The sequence below is a fragment of the Haliotis asinina genome, chromosome 3 (genome assembly GCF_037392515.1).
Source record: "Haliotis asinina isolate JCU_RB_2024 chromosome 3, JCU_Hal_asi_v2, whole genome shotgun sequence".
NCBI lineage: Eukaryota > Metazoa > Mollusca > Gastropoda > Lepetellida > Haliotidae > Haliotis > Haliotis asinina.
In genome coordinates this window covers 88,381,513-88,404,342 of record NC_090282.1, presented here as the reverse complement: position 1 = coordinate 88,404,342, position 22,830 = coordinate 88,381,513, and the positions used below count along the sequence as shown (strand labels likewise).

The window sequence follows — 22,830 nt, the reverse complement described above, 5'->3', positions numbered from 1 at the left end:
TCCAGGGATGCTTTCTTCCGTTGAGTTGTTGTACTTGGACCTTGAGGATTCTGCTACTGGCTTGATGTAGGATCTTGGAGATAGATGGGTTGTCAGTCTGGATGGGAGATCGGAGTTTGAGTCCATTAGGTACGATGTTGTTGTCTCTGCAGCGGAGTAGGAAGGTGAGGTGGTTCTTGGTCTTGAAGATCTTAGAGTTGAGAGAGGAGTTGAAGTTGAGGAGTCGGACTGCTTCATCTCCATGTACATACCTAATTACATTTATGTGCTTGTATATACATCTTACCTCTCTGGCTTCATGTATACCTGTATAAATTCTGCAATGTTACCTATGTTCATTATCCACCTGACGAAGGGGCAAGAATTAGCCTTGAAACGTCGTGTTAAAAGAATTAAAGAAGTTGTCATCCATAATAGTGTCTTGTATTACCTCACCTACTTCTAAATGCCTTTGAAGAATTTCAGGTAGAAAGTCAACACTGTTACTACAAGGGTCTCATGGCCACCATTGTTACTGTTACCGGGTACAATGGCCACACTGTTACTATAAGGGTCTGATGACCAGCATTGTTAGTACTACCAGTTACAATGTCCACACTATTACTATAAAGGTCTACTGACCACCATTGTTACTGTTACCAGGTAGAACGTCAACACTGTTACTACAAGGGACTGATGGCCAGCATTCTTACTGTTACCAGGTACAAAGTCCACACTGTTAATACAAGAGTCTGATGACCAGTATTGTTACTGTTACCAGGTAGAACGTCCACACTGTTACTACAAGGGTCTGATGACCAGTATCGTTACCGCTACAAGGTACGAGGTAGAACGTCTACATTGTTACTACAAGGGTCTAATGACCAGTATTGTTATTGCTACCAGGTAGAACGTCAACACTCTTAGCACAAGAGGCTGATGACCAGCATTGTCACTGCTACCAGGTACAATGTCCACACTGTTACTACAAGGGTCTGATGACCAGTATTGTTGTTCCTACCACGTGGAGCGTCTACACTGTTACTATAAAGGTATGATGACCAGTATTGTTACTACTACCATGTAGAACATCAACACTGTTCCCACAAGGGGCTGATGACCAGTATTGTTACTGTTACCAGGTACAATGTTTACACTGTTGCTATAAGGGTTTGATGGCCAGCATTGTTACTGCTACCAGGTAGAACGTCAGCACTGTTACCACAAGAGTCTGATGACCAGTATTGTTACTCCTACGAGGTACGAGGTAGAACGTCCACATGGTTACTACAAGGGTCTGATGTCCAGTATTGTTACTACTACCAGGTAAAACGTCCACACTCTTACCACAAGAGGCTGATGACCAGCATTGTCACTGCTACCAGGTACAATCTCCACACTGTTAGTACAACGGTCTGATGGCCAACATTCTTACTGCAACCAGGTACAATGTCCACACTGTTACCACCAGGGTCTCATGACCAGCACTGTTACTGCTACGAGGTACGAGGTAGAACGTCCACAGTCTTACTACAAGGGTTTAATGAACAGTATTGTTACTACTACCAGGAAGAACGTCCACACTGTTACTAAAAGGGTCTGATGACCAGTATTGTTACTCCAACAGGTACAATATCCACACTGTTACTACAAGGGTTTCATGGCCGATATTGTTACTACTACCGGGTAGAACGTGAGCACTGTTACCATAAGGGTCTGATGGCCAGCATTGTTACTGCTACCAGGTACAATGTCCACACTATTACTATAAGGGTCTGATGACCAGCATTGTTACTGCTACCAGGTAGAACGTCAACGCTGTTATCACAGGGGTCTCATGACCAGTACTGTTACTGTTACAAGGTACGAGGTAGAACGTTCACACTGTTACTATATGGGTCTGATGACCAGTATTGTTACTCCTACCAGGTACAAAGTCCACACAGTTACTATGAGGGTCTGATGGCCAGGATTGTTGCTGCTACCAGGTAGAACGTCAACACTGTTACCATAAGCGTCTGATGGCCAGCATTGTAACTACTAACACGTACAATGTCCAGATTGCTACCATAAGGTTCTGATGACCAGTATTGTCATTACTACCAGGTGCAACGTTCACACTGTTACTACAAAGGTCTGATGATCAATATTGTTAGTACTACCAGGTAGAACGCCAAAACTTTTACCACAAGGGTCTGATGACCAGTATTGTTACTGTTACCAGGTAGAACGTCAACACTGTTACTACAAGGGTCTGATGACCAGCATTCTTACTGTTACCAGGTACAAAGTCCACACTGTTACTATAAGGGTCTGATGACCAGCATTGTTACTACTATCAGGTACAATGTCCACACTGTTACTATAAAGGTCTGATGACCAGTATTGCTACTGCTAACAGGGAGAACGTCAACACTATTAACACATGGGCCACACAGTGTGGACCTGCACGACTTTCAATAGTACGGAATCCAAGATAAACATTCTCACTTTCGAGTCAATAGTCTACATTGTGAAGCACAAGAAAGTTGAAATTCAATATTTGTTGTAGTATTTAAAACACTCCTCTTCCGAAGACCCAAGATTACCTTTGCCGGCCACTTCAGCCTCAAAATTGGCGGCTGCCTCTTCAGGTAGTGTTTTAATGGTCGCCACATAGGTCGCGACGTGGGTGTCAGGGTCCTCGATGTCCAGGGTGAACATCACATCGCCGTCCGCAGCATCTTCTTTGACAAACACTCTGGTGTTGGCCTGCTTCAGTACGGGCTTCTTGTTTACATCTAAACATATAGAAGGTATATACCTCATACCTCTTCACTGCGTATCACATAATTCCTGTATATATCTCTCATCCAGCAGAAACTCATATGCAGCCGCCCTTTGCCAGGCAACATACATACACACAGCTTCTCTCCCAGGTAACACACATACACACTTACAAGCTCCCACCCCCCCTCCCCCCCCCCCCCCCCACAGAAACACTCGGGTAAAACATACACACAGCACTCTTCCAGGTAACACACATACACACAGCTACTCTATCAGGTAACACACACACACAGCTACTCTCCCAGGTAAACTGTTTGAGAGGCATTCTAGAAGTTGCTGAGATAAAGATGACAAGAATTTTTATGGATGATCAACTTCTGGTGTGATGTTTTGCCGGTGTATGGTAGTGAGATGCCTCCATCACCTCCACATACTTCACCTGGGGTGATGAACTCTATGAGCAAATCCATGGTCTGCCCATGGGATCCCCTCTCTCTCCCATCCTCTCTGAAATCTACATGACCTCCTTTGAGCACCAAGCCCTCAGTTCCTCACTAATTAAACCAACCTGCTGGTTCAGGAAGGTTGACGACACCTTTGTCATTCTGCCCCAAGCTAACGACCCCTCCGCTCTCCTTCAGCACCTTAACCAGCAACACCCCCGCATTCAGTTCACGTTTGAGACTGAAAGCAACTCACAACTCCCCTTCCTTGACGTTCTCGTCACCCGCACTACTGACAACACCATCCAAACCTCTGTCTATCGTAAACCCACTCACACTGACCAATACCTCCACTTTGACTCAAACCACTCACTCCGAACTAAAACGGGCATCATCTCTACCCTCACCCGCCGTGCCCTAAACCTATCCTCTGTCTCTCCTCAACCCGAACTAAACCATCTCAAGCATGTCTTCACCCAACTAAACAACTACCCTCCCCAACTTGTTAACCGTGTCATTAACTCCACTGTCAACCCACCTCCCAAACCCACTACTACTCTTCCCCCCCCCCCCCCCCCGCTGGCTTCAGTCCTTAATCAGCTTACCTCAACACTTCTCTAATGTATTGTTACCTCAAATAGTTATTGTTAATCCTGTTATTGTTGTATTGTCATCACATGCTCATCTCTGCTGTATATATATTGTACTCCCCCTGCCATTCCCCACACGCTTGAAAACGGTATAAGAATCTATACCGAAACGTCGCTACCCTGCAATAAAGAAGTTGATCATCCATAAAAATTCTTGATTTGTGAACAGGCTCATTGTCTTGGTGGAAGAGGACACCTTTAGCGATCATCCCTCGTCGTTTGGCTTTGATTGCTTCTCGCTACTGGTTCAGTAGATCAGCATACTATCTGCCGTTGATAGTTTGACCTTTTTCAAGATAATCAATGAGCAGAATACCCCTGGAATCCCAAAAGACTGATGCCATCACCTTTCCAGCTGAAGGAACAGACTTGGCTTTCTTCGGAGCTGGTGAATCAGGATGCTTCCACTGTTTTGACTGTAGTTTTGTTTCTGGTTGAAAGTGATGTATCCAGGTTTCATCCATGGTTACAAATCGTACCACAAAATCAAGGCTTTGTCTGCCACACTTAAATTCTGCAGCCCACTTCTTTACTGTGGAAAATGAAGGAGCATCATCCCCTAGAGTGGAGACCATGTCAGCATGTACCTGTGTTGGCCACATAGTCCACCTCTAGTTCTGATATCCTAAACTGAAGCGATACCACATTCTACTCCAAAATAATACTTACTATTGATAGTGATGAAAGCTTTGCACACGGCCGTGTTTTCATACGGGTCTCTGAGTGTGGCCGTAACCTCTACAAAATCAGCCTTCTGCTCTTTCAGGTCGGCACTAGCCGACAGCACCCCGGTGTCTGCAGAATGTACCAACGGTGTATTTGAGTAGCTGTGTAATTATAAACTAGCGTGCAAATGAAATTAAGAAGGTAAGATACTTTATGGATAACAACCTCTTTGTTACATATACGTGTCGGCATAGATTCATATACCTTTGTCAAACAAGACTTATTCTCATCCAAGACTTATTCTCATCCAAGACTTATTCTCATCCAAGACTTATTCTCATCCAAGACTTATTCTCATCCATAAAGTATCTTGCTTTCTTATTGCTCGCCAACTTCTAAAATGCCAATCCACTCCTAGATTAATAGGCAAATGAACGTTATCAACGACTTTACTTGACCAACTAATAGAAACAGACGCATGTGTGATTTATGATAATTGTTTCAGAATCAGAAATAATTTTCCCATAATCAGACTGAAAATTCATTGTTATGCTGGTCGGGCATTTGCCAAAATTCATTAAGAAAGAGTCAACGGATCACAAAGAAAAAATGCACAAATCAGAGTTCGTTTAAAACGTGCAAAAATGGGACACATACCAAGACAAGAGTCACTCATCAACAGATAGTGTAGCCACCATGGGCTTCCATAAGTGCCAAAACACTGACGTCGCCAGTCGGCACAAAGAGGATCTAGTCTAAGGAGGAAATCATGGATGGGGATGATGGTGTCAGGAGGAAATCATGGATGGGGAAGTTGGTGTCAGGAGGAAATCATGGATGGGGATGATGGTGTCAGGAGGAAATCATGGATGGGGATGATGGTGTCAGGAGGAAATCATGGATGGGGATGATGGTGTCAGGAGGAAATCATGGATGGGGATGATGGTGTCAGGAGGAAATCATGGATGGGGATGATGGTGTCAGGAGGAAATCATGGATGGGGATGATGGTGTCAGGAGGAAATCATGGATGGGGAAGCTGGTGTCAGGAGGAAATCATGGATGGGGATGATGGTGTCAGGAGGAAATCATGGGTGGGGAAGCTGGTGTCAGGAGGAAATCATGGGTGGGGAAGTTGGTGTCAGGAGGAAATCATGGGTGGGGAAGCTGGTATCAGCAGGAAATCATGGATGGGGAAGCTGGTGTCAGGAGGAAATCATGGGTGGGGAAGTTGGTGTCAGGAGGAAATCATGGGTGGGGAAGTTGGTGTCAGGAGGAAATCATGGGTGGGGAAGCTGGTGTCAGGAGGAAATCATGGATGGGGATGATGGTGCCAGGAGGAAATCATGGGTGGGGAAGCTGGTGTCAGGAGGAAATCATGGATGGGGATGCTGGTGTCAGGAGGAAATCATGGATGGGGAAGCTGGTGTCAGGAGGAAATCATGGGTGGGGAAGTTGGTGTCAGGAGGAAATCATGGGTGGGGAAGTTGGTGTCAGGAGGAAATCATGGGTGGGGAAGCTGGTGTCAGGAGGAAATCATGGATGGGGATGATGGTGCCAGGAGGAAATCATGGGTGGGGAAGCTGGTGTCAGGAGGAAATCATGGATGGGGATGCTGGTGTCAGGAGGAAATCATGGATGGGGAAGCTGGTGTCAGGAGGAAATCATGGATGGGGATGATGGTGTCAGGAGGAAATCATGGGTGGGGAAGCTGGTGTCAGGACGGGTACATGAATGGAGGAAATCATAGAAATCACCTGGATTGACCTGGAACAGTGCAGAAGCGGGACTCATCAGAATAGAGTATGTGATGTCGTCGTTCTCGGGGTCGTCGTCAGGGAAAGTCAGAATGGTCGCCCCCTTGTTCACTGTTAAAGCGTCTGGTATCGTTGCTGTCACTAAAACAGTAACATCGGCAATCTTCATGTGTAAAACCGGAACAATTTCTTAATGAAAGCAGTTCCCTGAAATATGAGAACATGAACAAGACAAAATATGAAACCCACAGACATATTCATTACTGTTTGGTAACACACTGGCCATATATCGATAAACATATATGTTACATGATGGTACCAGAAATAGTTCCTATGCCTCACTGCCTATCGTGGAATATAAACGTAAACAAACCAAACAATATTTGGCAGCATATTATTTTACTGGAGGAAACATTAATTCATCGGAACACTGTAACTTTCAGTCATCTCAGGCTAGAAATATGCCAACAAGACAGTGTTGGATGAGAGTGTCATAAGCCATTACGGATATATATGTATGTAGTGATCTCTCAGATTGGATGCTGACATTATTTCTGCTGACATAATGTAAACAAACTTGTATGCAATGGAATTATTACTGAACAACATTTACTGATATGGCGTCTGAAATGGTCACAGAATATGTACCGGTGCTCAATCTGTGGGAAGGGGCGAACAGACACATGTGTACCCGTGATTCTTCTGGTGGGGACAGTCCAACAGACGCATATGCACCTGTGATCATTCTGGTGCGGAGAGTCCTTCAGACACATGTGCACTTGTGATATGCACTATTTATCCTTTTGATAGGGTCTGTCCGACAGACACATAGTCATTCTGGCAGGCCGAGTCCAACAGACACATATGTACCGTTAATCCTCTCGGCGGGGAGAGTCCAACAGACACCTATGTATCAGTAGTCATTCTGGCAGGCCGAATCGAACAGACTCATATGTATCAGTAGTCATTCTGGCAGGCCGAATCCAACAGACTCATATGTATCAGTAGTCATTCTGGCGGGGAGAGTCCAACGGACTCATATGTATCAGTAGTCATTCTGGTGGGGAGAGTCCAAAAGACTCATATGTATCAGCAGTCATTTTGACAGGGAGAGTCCAACAGACACATATGTATCAGTAGTCATTCTGGCGGGGAGAGTCCAACGGACACATATGTACCGTTAATCCTCTCGGCGGGGAGAGTCCAACAGACACCTATGTATCAGTAGTCATTCTGGCAGGCCGAATCGAACAGACTCATATGTATCAGTAGTCATTCTGGCAGGCCGAATCCAACAGACTCATATGTATCAGTAGTCATTCTAGCAGGGAGAGTCCAACAGACACATATGTATCAGTAGTCATTCTAGCAGGGAGAGTCCAACAGACACATATGTATCAGTAGTCATTCTGGCAGGCCGAATCCAACGGACACATATGTATCAGTAGTCATTTTGACAGGGAGAGTCCAACAGACTCAGTAGTTCTTTCGGGGGAGAGATAGTGTCCAACAGATACATATGTACTTGTGATGATTGTGGTGGGAAGATTCCAACAACCACATAGGTACCAGTGATCATTCTGGAGGGGACAGTCCAACAGACTCATATGTATCAGTAGTCATGCTAGCAGAGAGAGTCCAACGGACACATATGTATCAGTAGTCATTCTGGCAGGGATAGTCCAACAGACTCATATGTATCAGTAGTCATTCTGGCGAGAAGAGTCCAACAGACTCATATGTATCAGTAGTCATTCTAGCAGGGAGAGTCCAACGGACTCATATGTAACAGTAGTCATTCTAGCAGGGAGAGTCCAACGGACACATATGTAACAGTAGTCATTCTAGCAGGGAGAGTCCAACAGACACATATGCATCAGTAGTCATTCCAGCAGGCCGAATCCAACAGACTCATATGTAACAGTAGTCATTCTAGCAGGGAGAGTCCAACAGACACATATGTATCAGTAGTCATTCTAGCAGGGAGAGTCCAACAGACACATATGTATCAGTAGTCATTCTGGCGGGGAGAGTCCAACGGACACATATGTATCAGTAGTCATTTTGACAGGGAGAGTCCAACAGACAAAGTAGTTCTTTCGGGGGAGAGATAGTGTCCAACAGATACATATGTACTTGTGATAATTGTGGTGGGAAGATTCCAACAACCACATAAGTACCAGTGATCATTCTGGAGGGGACAGTCCAACAACCACATAGGTACCAGTGATCGTCCAACAACCACATAGGTACCAGTGATCATTCTGGAGGGGACAGTCCAACAACCACATAAGTACCAGTGATCATTCTGGAGGGGACAGTCCAACAACCACATAGGTACCAGTGATCGTCCAACAACCACATAGGTACCAGTGATCATTCTGGAGGGGACAGTCCAACAACCACATAGGTACCAGTGATCGTCCAACAACCACATAGGTACCAGTGATCATTCTGGAGGGGACAGTCCAACAACCACATAAGTACCAGTGATCATTCTGGAGGGGACAGTCCAACAACCACATAGGTACCAGTGATCATTCTGGAGGGGACAGTCCAACAGACGCATATACACCAGTGATCATTCTGGAGGGGACAGTCTTATCAGCAGTTTAGATGTTTGGAGGTGGTCATAGTTTAAACCTGGATCATTTACCGTTTGCGGTGTTTGATGTTCATACAAACGTCCAAGCAAATATGAAACCTCCCAGTAATCTATCTATCAATGTCGAGACCAGTTAGTCATAGAGAAAAAATACAGCATTGGATCATAACAGACCAGAACAGCAATAGGATCAGGTAGCACAAGAGAAGCAATTCTACCATGCTAAAAAGCACTAGTCGCAATGTACGTACGTGCACTACAAGACGGATTTGGTGGTTTGTTCTTTGTTATGGTGATTGTAAAGTTCTTCTCGTCCGTTCCTCCATTACCATCCGCGCATGTCAAAACACATGTGTAGCTGGGGGTGTTCTTGAAGGACAACGCAGGAGTGCCCGAATAGTGGACTTTCTTGTCTGGTAACATACAACACAGTTCTTGTTTATCACACGCGATAGAACAGACTTCTTGTCTGGTAGCATACAACACAGTTGTCGTTTATCACACGCGATAGAGGGGAAAGCCTCTGGACGTGGATAGAATTCAGACACTGACTTCGGCCATAGGCAAATTGTCGCGGTTGCGCAAAAGAGACAAAATTGACCTGCCTTCCTATATGTAAGCGAAGCAAGCGAAGACTGGCAACGTACGTCTCTCGCATCGGTTCCAAAAATATCTATCAAAAAGGTCTAGAATGAGGTACATCTGTTCTCAGATTTCCAACTTCATGCTTAAGAATTACTCACATAAAATATATTGCTTTCAACATTTTGAGCGTTGCTCGTGGCATATCAAGTCGTTTGCGCCACCATTTCCTCTGCCATGTTCTGGTTCAACAGTGCGGTGGAACGGGGTCCGTATTCTCGAAACGTACGATTTCATAAATTTGATCGTAGCCAAAGTGTTAAAAATGGGTTTAAGAAGTTCTTTCGGCTACAAACGTTCCGACAACAGCTGGCCATGGGAATTAACTCTAAATATACTCAATGAATCACATGTCGGCAATGTGGAAAGTTACTTGCCTTACTTTCATTCGCCCGCTATTCGGAAGTATTTTTAGAATGTTACGACAATTCTAACAATAACGACGGTAGATAAAATAATCTTCAAGAGTTTAATGGTAAAATTACAGTCCGTTTGGGTTCAAATGAGAACGGTGAATGATTAAGTAACTCGTTAGTTTCTCAATCAGCTGTTTCCGTGATCGATGCACTAATCCGTAGTTCGAGGTATTTCATCGTTCGCGTTTGAACCCAAAGGGACTGTAGGCAATGACATTTCTATATACGTTTTGACATTGAGCATTTTTTCAAACTGATCCGAGATAAGTACATTACTAACCTTTGCTTGACTTCGCGCGCATTTAGGAAGACTGGTAATTTTCTCTGATTTCCCACCGTGTCAACGCAGCAACTCACTTTGTATTGAAAACTCTGTGCTTCCAGGCGAGCATGTCATGGAGACGGTGACGGTGTCGGCTGGTTCGGGGTCCGTGGCCATTATGTCCGACCCGGGGATGTCCTGCGCTTTGGCATCCTCGGCAAGCTGAAGTCCCACAAGAGTAGGGCAGGTGGGCGGCTTGTTCTGACACAGACACAGATTCAGACACAGATTGACAGGAGCAGTATAAGTGGGCGGCTTGTTCTGACACAGACACAGACACAGATTCAGACACAAATTGACAGGAGCAGTATAAGTAGGCGGCTTGTTCTGACACAGACACAGACACAGATTCAGACACAAATTGACAGGAGCAGTATAAGTGGGCGGCTTGTTCTGACACAGACACAGACACAGATTCAGACACAGATTAACAGGAGCAGTATAAGTGGGCGGCTTGTTCTGACACAGACACAGACACAGATTCAGACACAGATTGACAGGAGCAGTATAAGTGGGCGGCTTGTTCTGACACAGACACAGACACAGATTCAGACACAGATTAACAGGAGCAGTATAAGTGGGCGGCTTGTTCTGACACAGACACAGACACAGATTCAGACACAGATTGACAGGAGCAGTATAAGTGGGCGGCTTGTTCTGACACAGACACAGACACAGATTCAGACACAGATTGACAGGAGCAGTATAAGTGGGCGGTTTGTTCTAACACCGATTCAGGTCTGTGCGTGATGTGCGGGAGGGAGTTTGTTTGGCTAGATGATAGGTGACTGCAACATGAATACAGCAATTGATTCTAGGGTCCGAGAACGTGTCAGTTGTTCTCTTTGTATAAAGGAAGAGTGATGGAAAGGCTTAGCGTTCTGGAGGAAGGGTTTCAGTTTGTGAGAGAGCGGATGCCAACTCCAACATATTAGTATGATTGAGGTTTCAGATTTTCCCTCACCCATTCGAAAGCGACATTGACGGAGCCTGACAGATTCCCGGGTTTGGTGCCTGCATCTGTGGCGACGACCTCTACGCTCATTAGCTGGCCATAGTAAGCTTGTTGAAGCGCCTCTTGCAGGAAGATGCCATTGCCGACCATCTTGAACACTCCGGGATGACTGGAGGCGCCCAAAGAGTATGTCAGAGTCTTGTCCTGGAGGGCTGTGTAAACAACATTCATAAAAAGCTCTGTCTGAGTTTACCAGTTCTGTATCAATACAAACGCAACAGACAGTGTTTTACGGGAGTTGCTTAAGTTTCACTCTCTCTCCACATACACTCAGGACCATCTTCCAAGCCAATGGCCGGAGACCACCTTCTAAAATACTCTTATGTATATTTCAGATCAGCCAACATAAACTCCCCATCCACCAAATAAAATTTGACAAATTCGAAATCTTACCTACCAAGAACCAGGACTTCTCAAAGTAAAACTAGTTTGCTCCCATATCGCAGACATCCCGAATTTCAGATGCACACTAATTAGTTTGGCCACGCTGGTCACCCCCTAATTAATGAACGGTCTGAATCACACTTTAATGTATACTGGGCAAAAAAGAGAAACGCATAGCTAAAATCTGGGGGGGGGGGGGGGGGGGGGGGGGGGGGTTGAGTAGAATGTTTTATTAAATAATGCTTGTAATCAATATAAGTGTCATTGTTAACTGTGAATACAGCCCGTACACTAACTCGCTGTCGCCAAAATACAGCGCCTTGATTTAAAAATGGGAGTTGGAGAAAAAGCTGTAAGCGTGTTGCACGTTTAAATACGGGTACTAAAGCTTCATACCAATGGGTATAAAAATGTGACAGTCCCTATGCGAATTACTCTAAGATGCCAAGACTGAATGAAGAGTGTAGAAACAGAGCCACTGGACGTCTGGAAGCTGGAGACAGTCAGATATCAGTAGCCAGGCACTTCAACATGAGGAAGAGTGCCATCTATCGTCTGTGGCAGCGCTACAGACTCCACAAAGTTCACAACTCCGGCGCAGGACCGCTCCATCCGGGTGTTGCATCTGCACAACCGGACAATCAGTGCAACATACACAGCCAGCAATGTTCCTGGACTTCGTTGAGTATCAGTGCAAATCATCAGAATCGCCGTGATCGATGCTCGTGGTGGTCACACCAAGAACTGATTTGTCACAATGCTAAATGGCTGTTTGTAGTAGAGGACACATGAGCCTAACCCTGTGTAAAATTTGGTTGTTGTAAATTCTTTATTTATTGTGTAAGCCGATTATATAAAACACGTCATGGTAAACTGATATTTTGGTTCACGCTTTCATTCAAATGTTGCAGAAAACGAAATATTTCTCCATGCAGACCATTTCTTAAAGGAGGGTAAAGTAATTATTTTGTTTAACCATGACAAACATTTTATTGAAAGCCATGAAAGCTGAGATGACTCTGCCGTTTCATCGAGTGATATGCTTTTGAACAATAGATTGAAGAATGAGTATGTTCTCAGCTGCTATATGATGTTTTCTAACCCGCCCTTGATATTCTCCAATTACACCTCCATTCTCGACAAAGGTATTATACATATCGTTTGTGATAGATATACTTCAACGTACTGTAAATATTTCAAACTTGCAAGTGTAACTAGTGGGTGAATGTGTTGCGGAGTCTTAATAAACTACCTGAACATGAACGCTTTTATCACTGCCCTAATTCACAGCCCTTGGTGCATATGACGGTTTCTTATTTTCAAACCTGATTAAACCAGTAACTGTTTGTGGTCATACTGTCGAAAGAACTTACATGTTGTTACTGGGGACTTTGTTGGAGGAGAGACTGACTAATCATCAGATCTGCTGATCTACAGCCAACCATAACAAATGTAAATTTTTAAGCGTCTGTGTTTTGGGAGGTCTGCGTTTTGGGAAGATACCTTTGAAGGCCATCGAAATCCGCCGCCACAAACCTTTGATCAACAGGGACCAAGGAAACTACATACCATCGGCCACTGGCAAATTAATCAAACCATAGACTCTTTCAAAACAACATACCAGTTTGTTCTTATTCTTAACCCCCCTAGTTTATTGGCTGTTGTTAGTTCCCAGCTGCCTCGGTGTCGTATTGGTAAGACTTAAATTTATTTTTCAGATATCCCGCGAAGGCTAAAATGTATATTGCGGTTTTCCCGGGAGAGCTAATGAGGGGATTACCGCCAAAGCTAAAGGTATGGGGCCGGCAAGCATAACAAATACCGGGAGAAGAGAGCATTCTTTTCAAAACAATTATAATCTTCCCTTCTTTAGAACTTTATACTTTAACTTCAACTTCTTTTCTCTCATTAACCACCATCGGTGGTACAACAGCAAAGAATATACAGAATTAACAAATGTACATAAATATAAACATGCGTCATGATGATGAGTTATTTACTTATCAATTTATACAAGCGAGAGATAAAACGTGTTCATCAGCCACAACATTGCTACGCTCAATGAACGGAGAAGCGTCACGATGTTTGCCTTCCCTGCCATGAACCGTTGCCTCTGCCAACTATGTATCAGCTAAGTTTCAATTACATGGTACTGTTAATGTTAATCTGCATTTGTCAAAACATATTACGTATATTTCTACTTCGAAAAGCCGTTCTATGCAATCATCAAGAAGTTGTCATGCATATGAAAATGTATGTTTCTTTTCTCGCCAATTCTCATGTAGTACGAAATCTGAAAACAAATGCTCCGTGCATTTGCATGCGTGTAATGTTATATGCTATGCCCTGACAATCATGCTTTCTCTTACTTCTGTCTAGATATAGTCACATACTGAATGGCGTTTTCCACCTTCGGTGTGGCTAAAATCCACACCATTGCAACTGATGAATGTATGTGTCCGTGCGCGGACCTACTGTGCATAACGCACCTGCGTCGTCGTCTTTAGCCGTGCCTGAGCATATTTCAGTCGAAGTTGGTAACGACACTCCAATGACGCAGTTGCTGAAAGAATTGGCTTCAAAGTAGGGGGTGTTGTCGTTGATTGGCTGGAGAATGATGCTAACGTTTGTTGTAGCAACACCACCTTTGTTATCATCGGCCTCAACCTACAAAGCAGATACCAAGTTATGTAATGGCAGACAGGTCATGGCATGTAGTAAGTAAACGGGTGGTGACAGGAGGTATTGACTTGCAGTAACTAAACACGTGGTGAGTGGAAGTTACTGTCTTGTAGTAAGAAAACACGTGGTGAGTGGAAGATACTGACTTCTAGAAAGGAGACAGGTGGTGAATGGAAGATGTTGACTTCTAGTAAGGAAACAGGTGGTGAATGGAAGGTATTGGCTTGTAGTAAGGAAAAACGTGATGAGTGGAAAGTACTGGGTTGTAGTAAGGAAACAGGTGGTGAATGGAAGGTATAGGCCTGTAGTAAGCAAACACGTGGTGAGTGGAAGTTACTGGCTTGTAGTAAGAAAACACGTGGTGAGTGGAAGATACTGACTTCTAGAAAGGAGACAGGTGGTGAATGGAAGATGCTGGCTTGTAGTAAGGAAACAGGTGGTGACTACAAGAAAATGGCTTGTACTGACTTCTAGAAAGGAGACAGGTGGTGAATGGAAGATGCTGACTTGTAGTAAGGAAACAGGTGGTGAATGGAAGGTATTGGCTTGTAGTAAGGAAACACGTGGTGAATGGAAGGTATAGGCCTGTAGTAAGGAAACAAGTGGTGAATGGAAGGTATTGGCTTGTAGTAAGGAAACACGTGGTGAGTGGAAGGTACTGGCTTGTAGTAAGGAAACAGGTGGTGAGTGGAAGGTACTGGCTTGTAGTAAGGAAACAGGTGGTGACTACAAGAAAATGGCTTGTACTGACTTCTAGAAAGGAGACAGGTGGTGAATGGAAGATGCTGACTTGTAGTAAGGAAACAGGTGGTGAATGGAAGGTATTGGCTTGTAGTAAGGAAACACGTGGTGAGTGGAAGATACTGACTTCTAGAAAGGAAACAGGTGGTGAATGGAAGATGCTGACCTGTAGTAAGGAAACAGGTGGTGAATGGAAGGTATTGGTTTGTAGTAAGGAAACACGTGGTGAGTGGAAAGTATTGGCTTGTAGTAAGGAAAAACGTGGTGAGTGGAAAGTACTGGCTTGTAGTAAGGAAACAGGTGGTGACTACAAGAAACTGGCTTGTACTGACTTCTAGAAATGAGACAGGTGGTGAACGGAAGATGCTGACTTGTAGTAAGGAAACAGGTGGTGAATGGAAGGCATTGACTTGCAGTAATTAAACACGTGGTGAGTGGAAGATACTGGCTTGTAGTAAGGAAAAACGTGGTGAGTGGAAAGTACTGGCTTGTAGTAAGGAAACAGATGGTGAGTGGAAGATACTGACCTCTAGAAAGGAGACAGGTGGTGAATGGAAGATGCTGACTTGTAGTAAGGAAACAGGTGGTGAATGGAAGGTATTGGCTTGTAGTAAGGAAACACGTGGTGAGTGGAAGGTACTGGTAGTGGCTTGTAGTAAGGAAACAGATGATGACTGGTGGTTACTGACTTGTAGTAAGGAAACACGTGGTGAATGGAAGGTACTAACTTGTAGTTAGGAAACATAACCAACCAGAATGGTCATAATTGCAGCTAAGTGTATCCTGAACCTACCACAATATCGTACGTTGTTTGGGAACCCGCTGCGTCCAGGTCAATTGGCACCAGATTCTTCAGTGTAGTTCCGTCTATGGTGAACGTGCTGCTATGTGGAGCGAGGACGCGGAAGGAGTGCGTGTCCCCAACGTCGGTGTCCATCACCTTCAGACCCAAGTCCACGCTGGATGCCAGGGCCTAAAACAAACAGGTCACAAACACACGCGCACCTAAAATCCAGGTCAGCCAGCCAGTCAGGCAAGTTTATTTCTCAAAAAACAGCCACGGTTGTGCAACTGAATACTCATACACATATTACATACTAAGGTGATATCATTAACATGGGTTGTTTTAAATTTTCAAAAGCATCATATAAATATTCTTGCAGTTATTTCCTTGGCCATTTACAGTAAAATTCATGAACATAAAAACGACGCTCTGTTTCAAGGGCTGTAAATCAGAGTAAATAATGTTTTCACCATTCTAAAAAGAACTGTGTTACGTTTGAAATCATCGCGTTATCTATAGTAAAACATTGGCACAGGTCTGTTTTGTGCCATTGACTTACTTCCCCTTCATTGAGAGACACTATGTACATATTTTTCTCGAAAACCGGGGAGTCATTGTCGTTTGTGACCTCCACTGTTACAGTCCCTGTTGCTTTTAGGACACTGTCATCAGCGACGATGGTGATGGTGTATATTTTTGGCAGTGTCTCAAAATCAAGATACTTCAGTAACGTTACTGATCCCGCTGCGGAGAAAAATCAGTTTTAGGTGTTAGGTTCACATAACCCTGAGAAGCCTTGATCCTGTAAGGAAATGACAATTCTGTCAATACACATAATCCAGTAGATGTCTTTATAGGGTTAAGTATAGGCATCTCTGACAATACCTTAGTGGTATGAAGATCACACAATGCATTGAATATCTATGTAATATAGGGTACGGGTAATAATCTACATGTATTTACGGTGCATCAATCCTTTGTAATGTTATGGTGAAAGGAACCAGCAGTCCCGTAAATGCTTCCTACAGATGATTCTGACAAGAGACTATAGTGAATGGAACGCAGTTCTAAGACCCAAAATATCCGATTAATACTAAAAAAAGACATATGAAATAATTTTACATAGTGTACATGATCAAACTTTCCAAGACATGGACTAACTAGAGGCGTTGACGTTGAAGTAGGAAGTGAATGCCACAGGGTCCACTTCGTACGAAATGTCGACTGTGTCGTCGTCGGTGATGTCGAACTTAAAGAGTTCGACGCCTGGCTTTGTCAGCTCGCTGTGTTTCACCAGTTCCTTGTCGTTGTTTATTACCGGGGCTTGGTTCTGGTCTGTGGGTACATTGAAATACAGGGGGATATACAGTCATGTGCTTTCCACTCCAGGGACAAACGTTTCTAAACCTTTCCTCCCTGACATGCATCTATCATTAGACATCGGGACATAACGGGACCCTCGAAACAGGTTGAATGTATGACCAAGATATGTTATGGATTAAACTTCTTTTCAATTCTTCAAACACAACGTTTCAAGGTCTTTTCCAGACCCCTTCCTCAGCGGCCCGTTTCACAAAGCCCTCTTACCTGTCCGACCTCGTAAAGCAGGTCGTTGGCCACCTAGTACATTTTTTACCCCGTTTCACAAAGATCTCGTACATTTACACTAAATTTAGGACCCCGACTGACCTGTCGTAAATGCTTTAGGAGGTCGTAAACTCTACTCAGTACAAAGATGGCGTCAACGGTTATGTACTGCAAGTGATTAAAGGACGCTAACTAATAAGGTCACACCACTTTTGACACAATACGAAATCATGATTCACAGCATTATTTGGAGTGCAGTATGATGTCAAATGTGAAAATCGGATACGTACTATGATTATTTGATTTTTAAAAATAACATGCTAACGATCACTGATATTAGTTTTTCATTATATTACCAATGACAAATCTGAAACGCAGCCGTTGAACCTAGAATCGGTTGGGATGCATTCGAAAATATACTCCTACGAAAGCCTAAGTGCGCTTTCCGCCTTAGACAGTGTTTATCTCGTTTCGCGAAGGCCGGTATTGAGACGCCTATTACATCACGAATATTCCATAGTCAGCTGCGACAAATGCATCACTGTATTACCGATACACATTAACATGATATTACATCTGGTCTTTGCCACCGATACCAACAGTCTAGAAAAAAATAAAACGAAACATACCGGATGTGAAAACAAAGACTGTGCTAATTTGAAATATAAACAAACAAAAATTCCGATTTTACAGTGTGTAGCTCTTATAAAAAAAATCCAACCGGCTATTCATTGCCTTGAATGACTCAATACCTGTATGCATGGGAAGAGTATCAAAGCAGGAAAGGGGAAATTAAAAATAGATACAATGCAGAGATTTGATACTTCACAGGTGTATCGAGGGAAGACTCCTCGCAAAACCCTGTGCAACCTTGTCAGCAAAGCCGCCAGTTTGTAAGAAATCGGTCATCGGGTGTGATGTCATACGACAACATTGTTGCCTTGAATGACTCAATTGTCAACATTGTTGTACATCTTATTGCCATTTCTTTGATGTGTCAGAGAATGAAAACGTATACCCTATATCCACGTTTGATGTGACATTGAACAAGGCAGATACTGAAATTGGTTTCATGAAAAAAATATCAGGACCATTCGCAAAATATACATCTTGGTACTGAAAGTGTTATCGGAAACTTTTTTGTTTACTCTTGTCCATACGACGCTCACCTCAAAGAAATGGCCTAATATGTACAACAATGTTGACGTATGACATCACTACCGATGACCGATTTCTTACAAAATGGCGAGTTCGCTGACAAGGGTACACAGGATTTTTGCGAGGAGTCTTCCCTCGATTCATGGATCGTTTCAGCATAAACATGATATGTAAGTAATCAGAATGACTCTGACTGTCTGTGTATTGTTATATGCTTTCATCGTTTTCACTGTAAGCAGCAGAAGACGTCAGAAATGCTGATAATTTCCGCTGTTCTGCGTGATTTGGCTTCTGTTATGGCGTCACGCTACACGGAAATTTTGACAATTACTTATCAAAGTATCAAATCTTTGAATTGCAACTGGTTTTAATTTCCTCTTTCCTGCTATGATACTCTTTCCATGCATACAGGTAAAGAGCCATTCAAAGAAACGAAGAGCCGGTCGGATGTCGGACTTTTTTGTAAAGTGCTACAGACTGTAAAATCGGAATTTTTGTTTGTTTACGTTTCAAACTAGCACAGTCTTTGTTTTCATCCCCAGTATGTTTGGTTTTATTTTTTTCTAGACTGTTGGTATCGGTGGCAAAGTCCAGATGTAATATCATGTTAATGTTTATCGGTAATACAGTGATGCATTTGTCGCAGCTGACTATGGAATATTCCTGATGTAATAGGCGTCTAAAACACGGCCTTCGCGAAACGAGATTTTGTAAACACTATCCAATATGGCGGAAAGCACACTTGTGAGTATAGTTTCAAACATCCCAACCGATTCTAGGTTCATCGGCTGCGTTTCAGATTTATCATTGGTAATTACATGGAAAACTGACATCAGTGATCGTTAGTATGTTATTTTGTAAATTAAATAATAGTAAGTATCCGATTTTCGCATTTGAAATCATGCATACTGTACACCAAATAATGCTGTGAATCATGATTTCGTATTGTGTAAAAAATGGTGGCTCTCTAACGTTCTGCATAGAGAGAAAACAACACGCCAATATCATCCATAGTGTCGAGCACGTACGACCTGTCTCAAAATTTCCAATGTCTTATTAGTTAGCGTGTTTTAATCACTTGCAGTACCATAGTCGTTGACGCTATCTTTGTACTAGTAGTGTTTCCGACCTCTTAACCCCCTGGATGCCACAGGGACATATATGTCCTTCCTCTACATACCTCACTTGGAAGTCCAATAACATTCTAAATATACCATGCATATATAAATACTTCACAGTTTTGAATTCTGCGTATAATTCCCAGTTTCTTGATACCATCCACTATTATCCCAGACCAAGGTAAAGTGCTTAAAATCGCCTTTCAAAATAGGCTTCATCGTAAATGTCGCCATTTTTCAAACTGTACAAAATCGAGATTCACAGCGTAATTTGCAGTATGTTTTCAAATGTGAAAATCGGATAATTAGTGGGAGTAATGAATTTCAAAAATAGCATATTAATGATCACTGATATCAAGTTTTCATGTAACCAGGAATGATAATTCTGAAACGTTACCGATGTACCCAGAATCGGTTGGGATGTTTTCGTAAATACACTTACACGAACGCCGAAGTGCGCTTTCCGCCATATTGGATCGTGTTTACAAAATCACGTTTCGAGAAGGACGGTATTGAGACGCCTATTACATCATGTATACTTCATAGTTAGCTGCGACAAATGCATCATTGAATTCCCCAAGCATCTTAGAATCAAATTACAAATGGTCTTTGTCACCAATACCAACTGTCCAGACAAAACGAAACGAAATGTACTTTGTATGAAAACGAACGCTGTGCTCGAAAGACAGCGCTCGACTGAAATGAAAACAAAGAAAAATTCCAATTTTACACTGCCTAGCATTTTCGGAAATTTTCCAACATCCAGCCCTCTAATCATTGCTTACAATGGCTCAATACGCTTAGTATATTCAGAGGAAGGGTATTGTAGCAAGAAAAAGCAAATTGAAAATAGATACAATGAAATAATTTGGTAATTCACAAGAAACTGTCAAACTTTTAGTGCAGCGTGACGCCATGACTGACGCAAAATCACGCAGAACGACAACGGTACTTATCGGCATTTCTGACTCCTTCCGTCATTTACAATGTAAACGATAAGAACATATAACAATACACAGATTGTCAGAATAATTCTGATTACTTACATCTCACATTTATATACAAAATATCCCTGAATCAAGCAAAAAGTCCTCGCAAAATCCTGTGTACCCTTCTCAGCGAAGCCGCCATTTTGAAAGAAATCGGTCATCGGTAGTGATGTCACACATCAACATTGTTGCACATATTAGGCAATTTCTTTGACGTGAAAGTCGGTTGCAAGAGTAAACACAATGCCCATACCAGTCCGATTGCACTTTTAGTATTGTGATGTATATTTTGGGCATCGTTCAGATATTTTTTCATGTGTTTTTATTAATATTCCATCATTATCAACGTAGTAACAGCCACATTTTCAATCGTAATGAAATAACTGAAAATAATGCGACATTTTAGTTGACGTCACGGCATGTTTTGTGCATTTTGTGACCTCGGAAAAAGACTACTCTGTTTGCTGATTAGTATATATCTAACCTAATTTCCACTCAATGTGTAAAAGATCTCGGCTTCTGTGTCAGAATTCAACACTTTTTAGCCAAAATATGAAATGAATGGTTTTACCACTGAAATAGTGTCCTGAATATATCAACAATTACACGGTTTTACTACAAATCTTATTGTGAGCAACACGTACACCTGCCTAGCAACAATTTAGCGTAAATGAAAATTTCACAACACCTGAATATTCATTGAGTATTCATTTAGGAAATAGACTTTTCTTCTCATGATTATGAAATCAATTCCCTTCATAAGTAGGCAATGAAAGGTACAAAGAGATCGCTTTTTCAGTAAAGAAGTAGTAGAAAATGGACGTAAGGCTTGTCCAAATTAAGACTTGACCTGATTTATATATTTTTAACAATTTCCGTATAAATATTGTTTGAGTTAGACATTGTGCCATCAGATATAATTAAATCGCATTTGAATTGACTTTATTATCGAAAAACAATGATAATGAATCATGAAACGTTTTGACAAACTCGCACCTGGTCAATTAATATTCATAATTGTTTTGTCTATAAAAACGACACAATCCAATACAATGAACAAGACAATTCCTTTAAATAGTAGTATGTGTGCTCCTACATTTGATAAAATGTACAAATCATTTTCATTAATATTATCCGTTTTACTTATAAGTTGGAATTAAATCGCTGTTTATGAACCTGTTCATATGAAACTGCAATATTTGTACCAACGTATTGAATATTGCACATGACGGGAACTAAAGCACATGTTGCAGTAATGGCTACGTGTGATCTTCCAACACTTGTGTAGAGGCTTAAAATGTGGTATAATACACTTACTGAGTCAATTTCCTATGTAAATATTATTCAAACAATCAAAAGCTTTCAAAGAATAAAAACGGATACCTTATATCCACACATGATATGGTGTTGAACATGGATACATGTAGATACTGAAATCAATTTCATGAAAAAATATCTGAACGATGCCCAAAATATACATCACAATACTAAAAGTGCAATCGGACTGGTATGGGCATTGTGTTTACTCTTGCAACCGACCTTCACGTCAAAGAAATTGCCTAATATGTGCAACAATGTTGACGTGTGACATCACTACCGATGACCGATTTCTTTCAAAATGGCGGCTTCGCTGAGAAGGGTACACAGGATTTTGCGAGGACTTTTTGCTTGATTCAGGGATATTTTGTATATAAATGTGAGATGTAAGTAATCAGAATTATTCTGACAATCTGTGTATTGTTATATGTTCTTATCGTTTACATTGTAAATGACGGAAGGAGCCAGAAATGCCGATAAGTACCGTTGTCGTTCTGCGTGATTTTGCGTCAGTCATGGCGTCACGCTGCACTAAAAGTTTGACAGTTTCTTATGAATTACCAAATTATTTCATTGTATCTATTTTCAATTTGCTATTTTTTGCCACGATACTCTCCCCCTGAATATACTAAGCGTATTGAGCCATTGTAAGCAATGATTAGAGGGCTGGATGTTGGAAAATTTCCGAAAATGCTAGGCAGTGTAAAATTGGAATTTTTCTTTGTTTACATTTCAGTCGAGCGCTGTCTTTCGAGCACAGCGTTCGTTTTCATACAAAGTACATTTCGTTTCGTTTTGTCTGGACAG

General features: G+C 42.4%; 1 protein-coding gene across 1 annotated transcript in view; it reads right to left on the bottom strand.

The window, feature by feature from the left end:
• Positions 1–22,830, bottom strand: part of LOC137277191 (protocadherin Fat 4-like) — a 63,048-nt gene that overhangs the window by 16,918 nt on the left and 23,300 nt on the right. Inside the window, exons 14-23 of the mRNA XM_067808867.1 lie at positions 17,016–17,189; positions 16,414–16,598; positions 15,864–16,043; positions 14,137–14,314; positions 11,213–11,415; positions 10,284–10,449; positions 9,120–9,281; positions 6,264–6,404; positions 4,511–4,636; positions 2,568–2,759 (exon numbers count right to left, since the gene is read on the bottom strand). Of these exons, the coding sequence (XP_067664968.1) occupies positions 2,568–2,759; positions 4,511–4,636; positions 6,264–6,404; positions 9,120–9,281; positions 10,284–10,449; positions 11,213–11,415; positions 14,137–14,314; positions 15,864–16,043; positions 16,414–16,598; positions 17,016–17,189 (1,707 nt within the window). The remainder of the gene's footprint in view (positions 1–2,567; positions 2,760–4,510; positions 4,637–6,263; positions 6,405–9,119; positions 9,282–10,283; positions 10,450–11,212; positions 11,416–14,136; positions 14,315–15,863; positions 16,044–16,413; positions 16,599–17,015; positions 17,190–22,830) is intronic.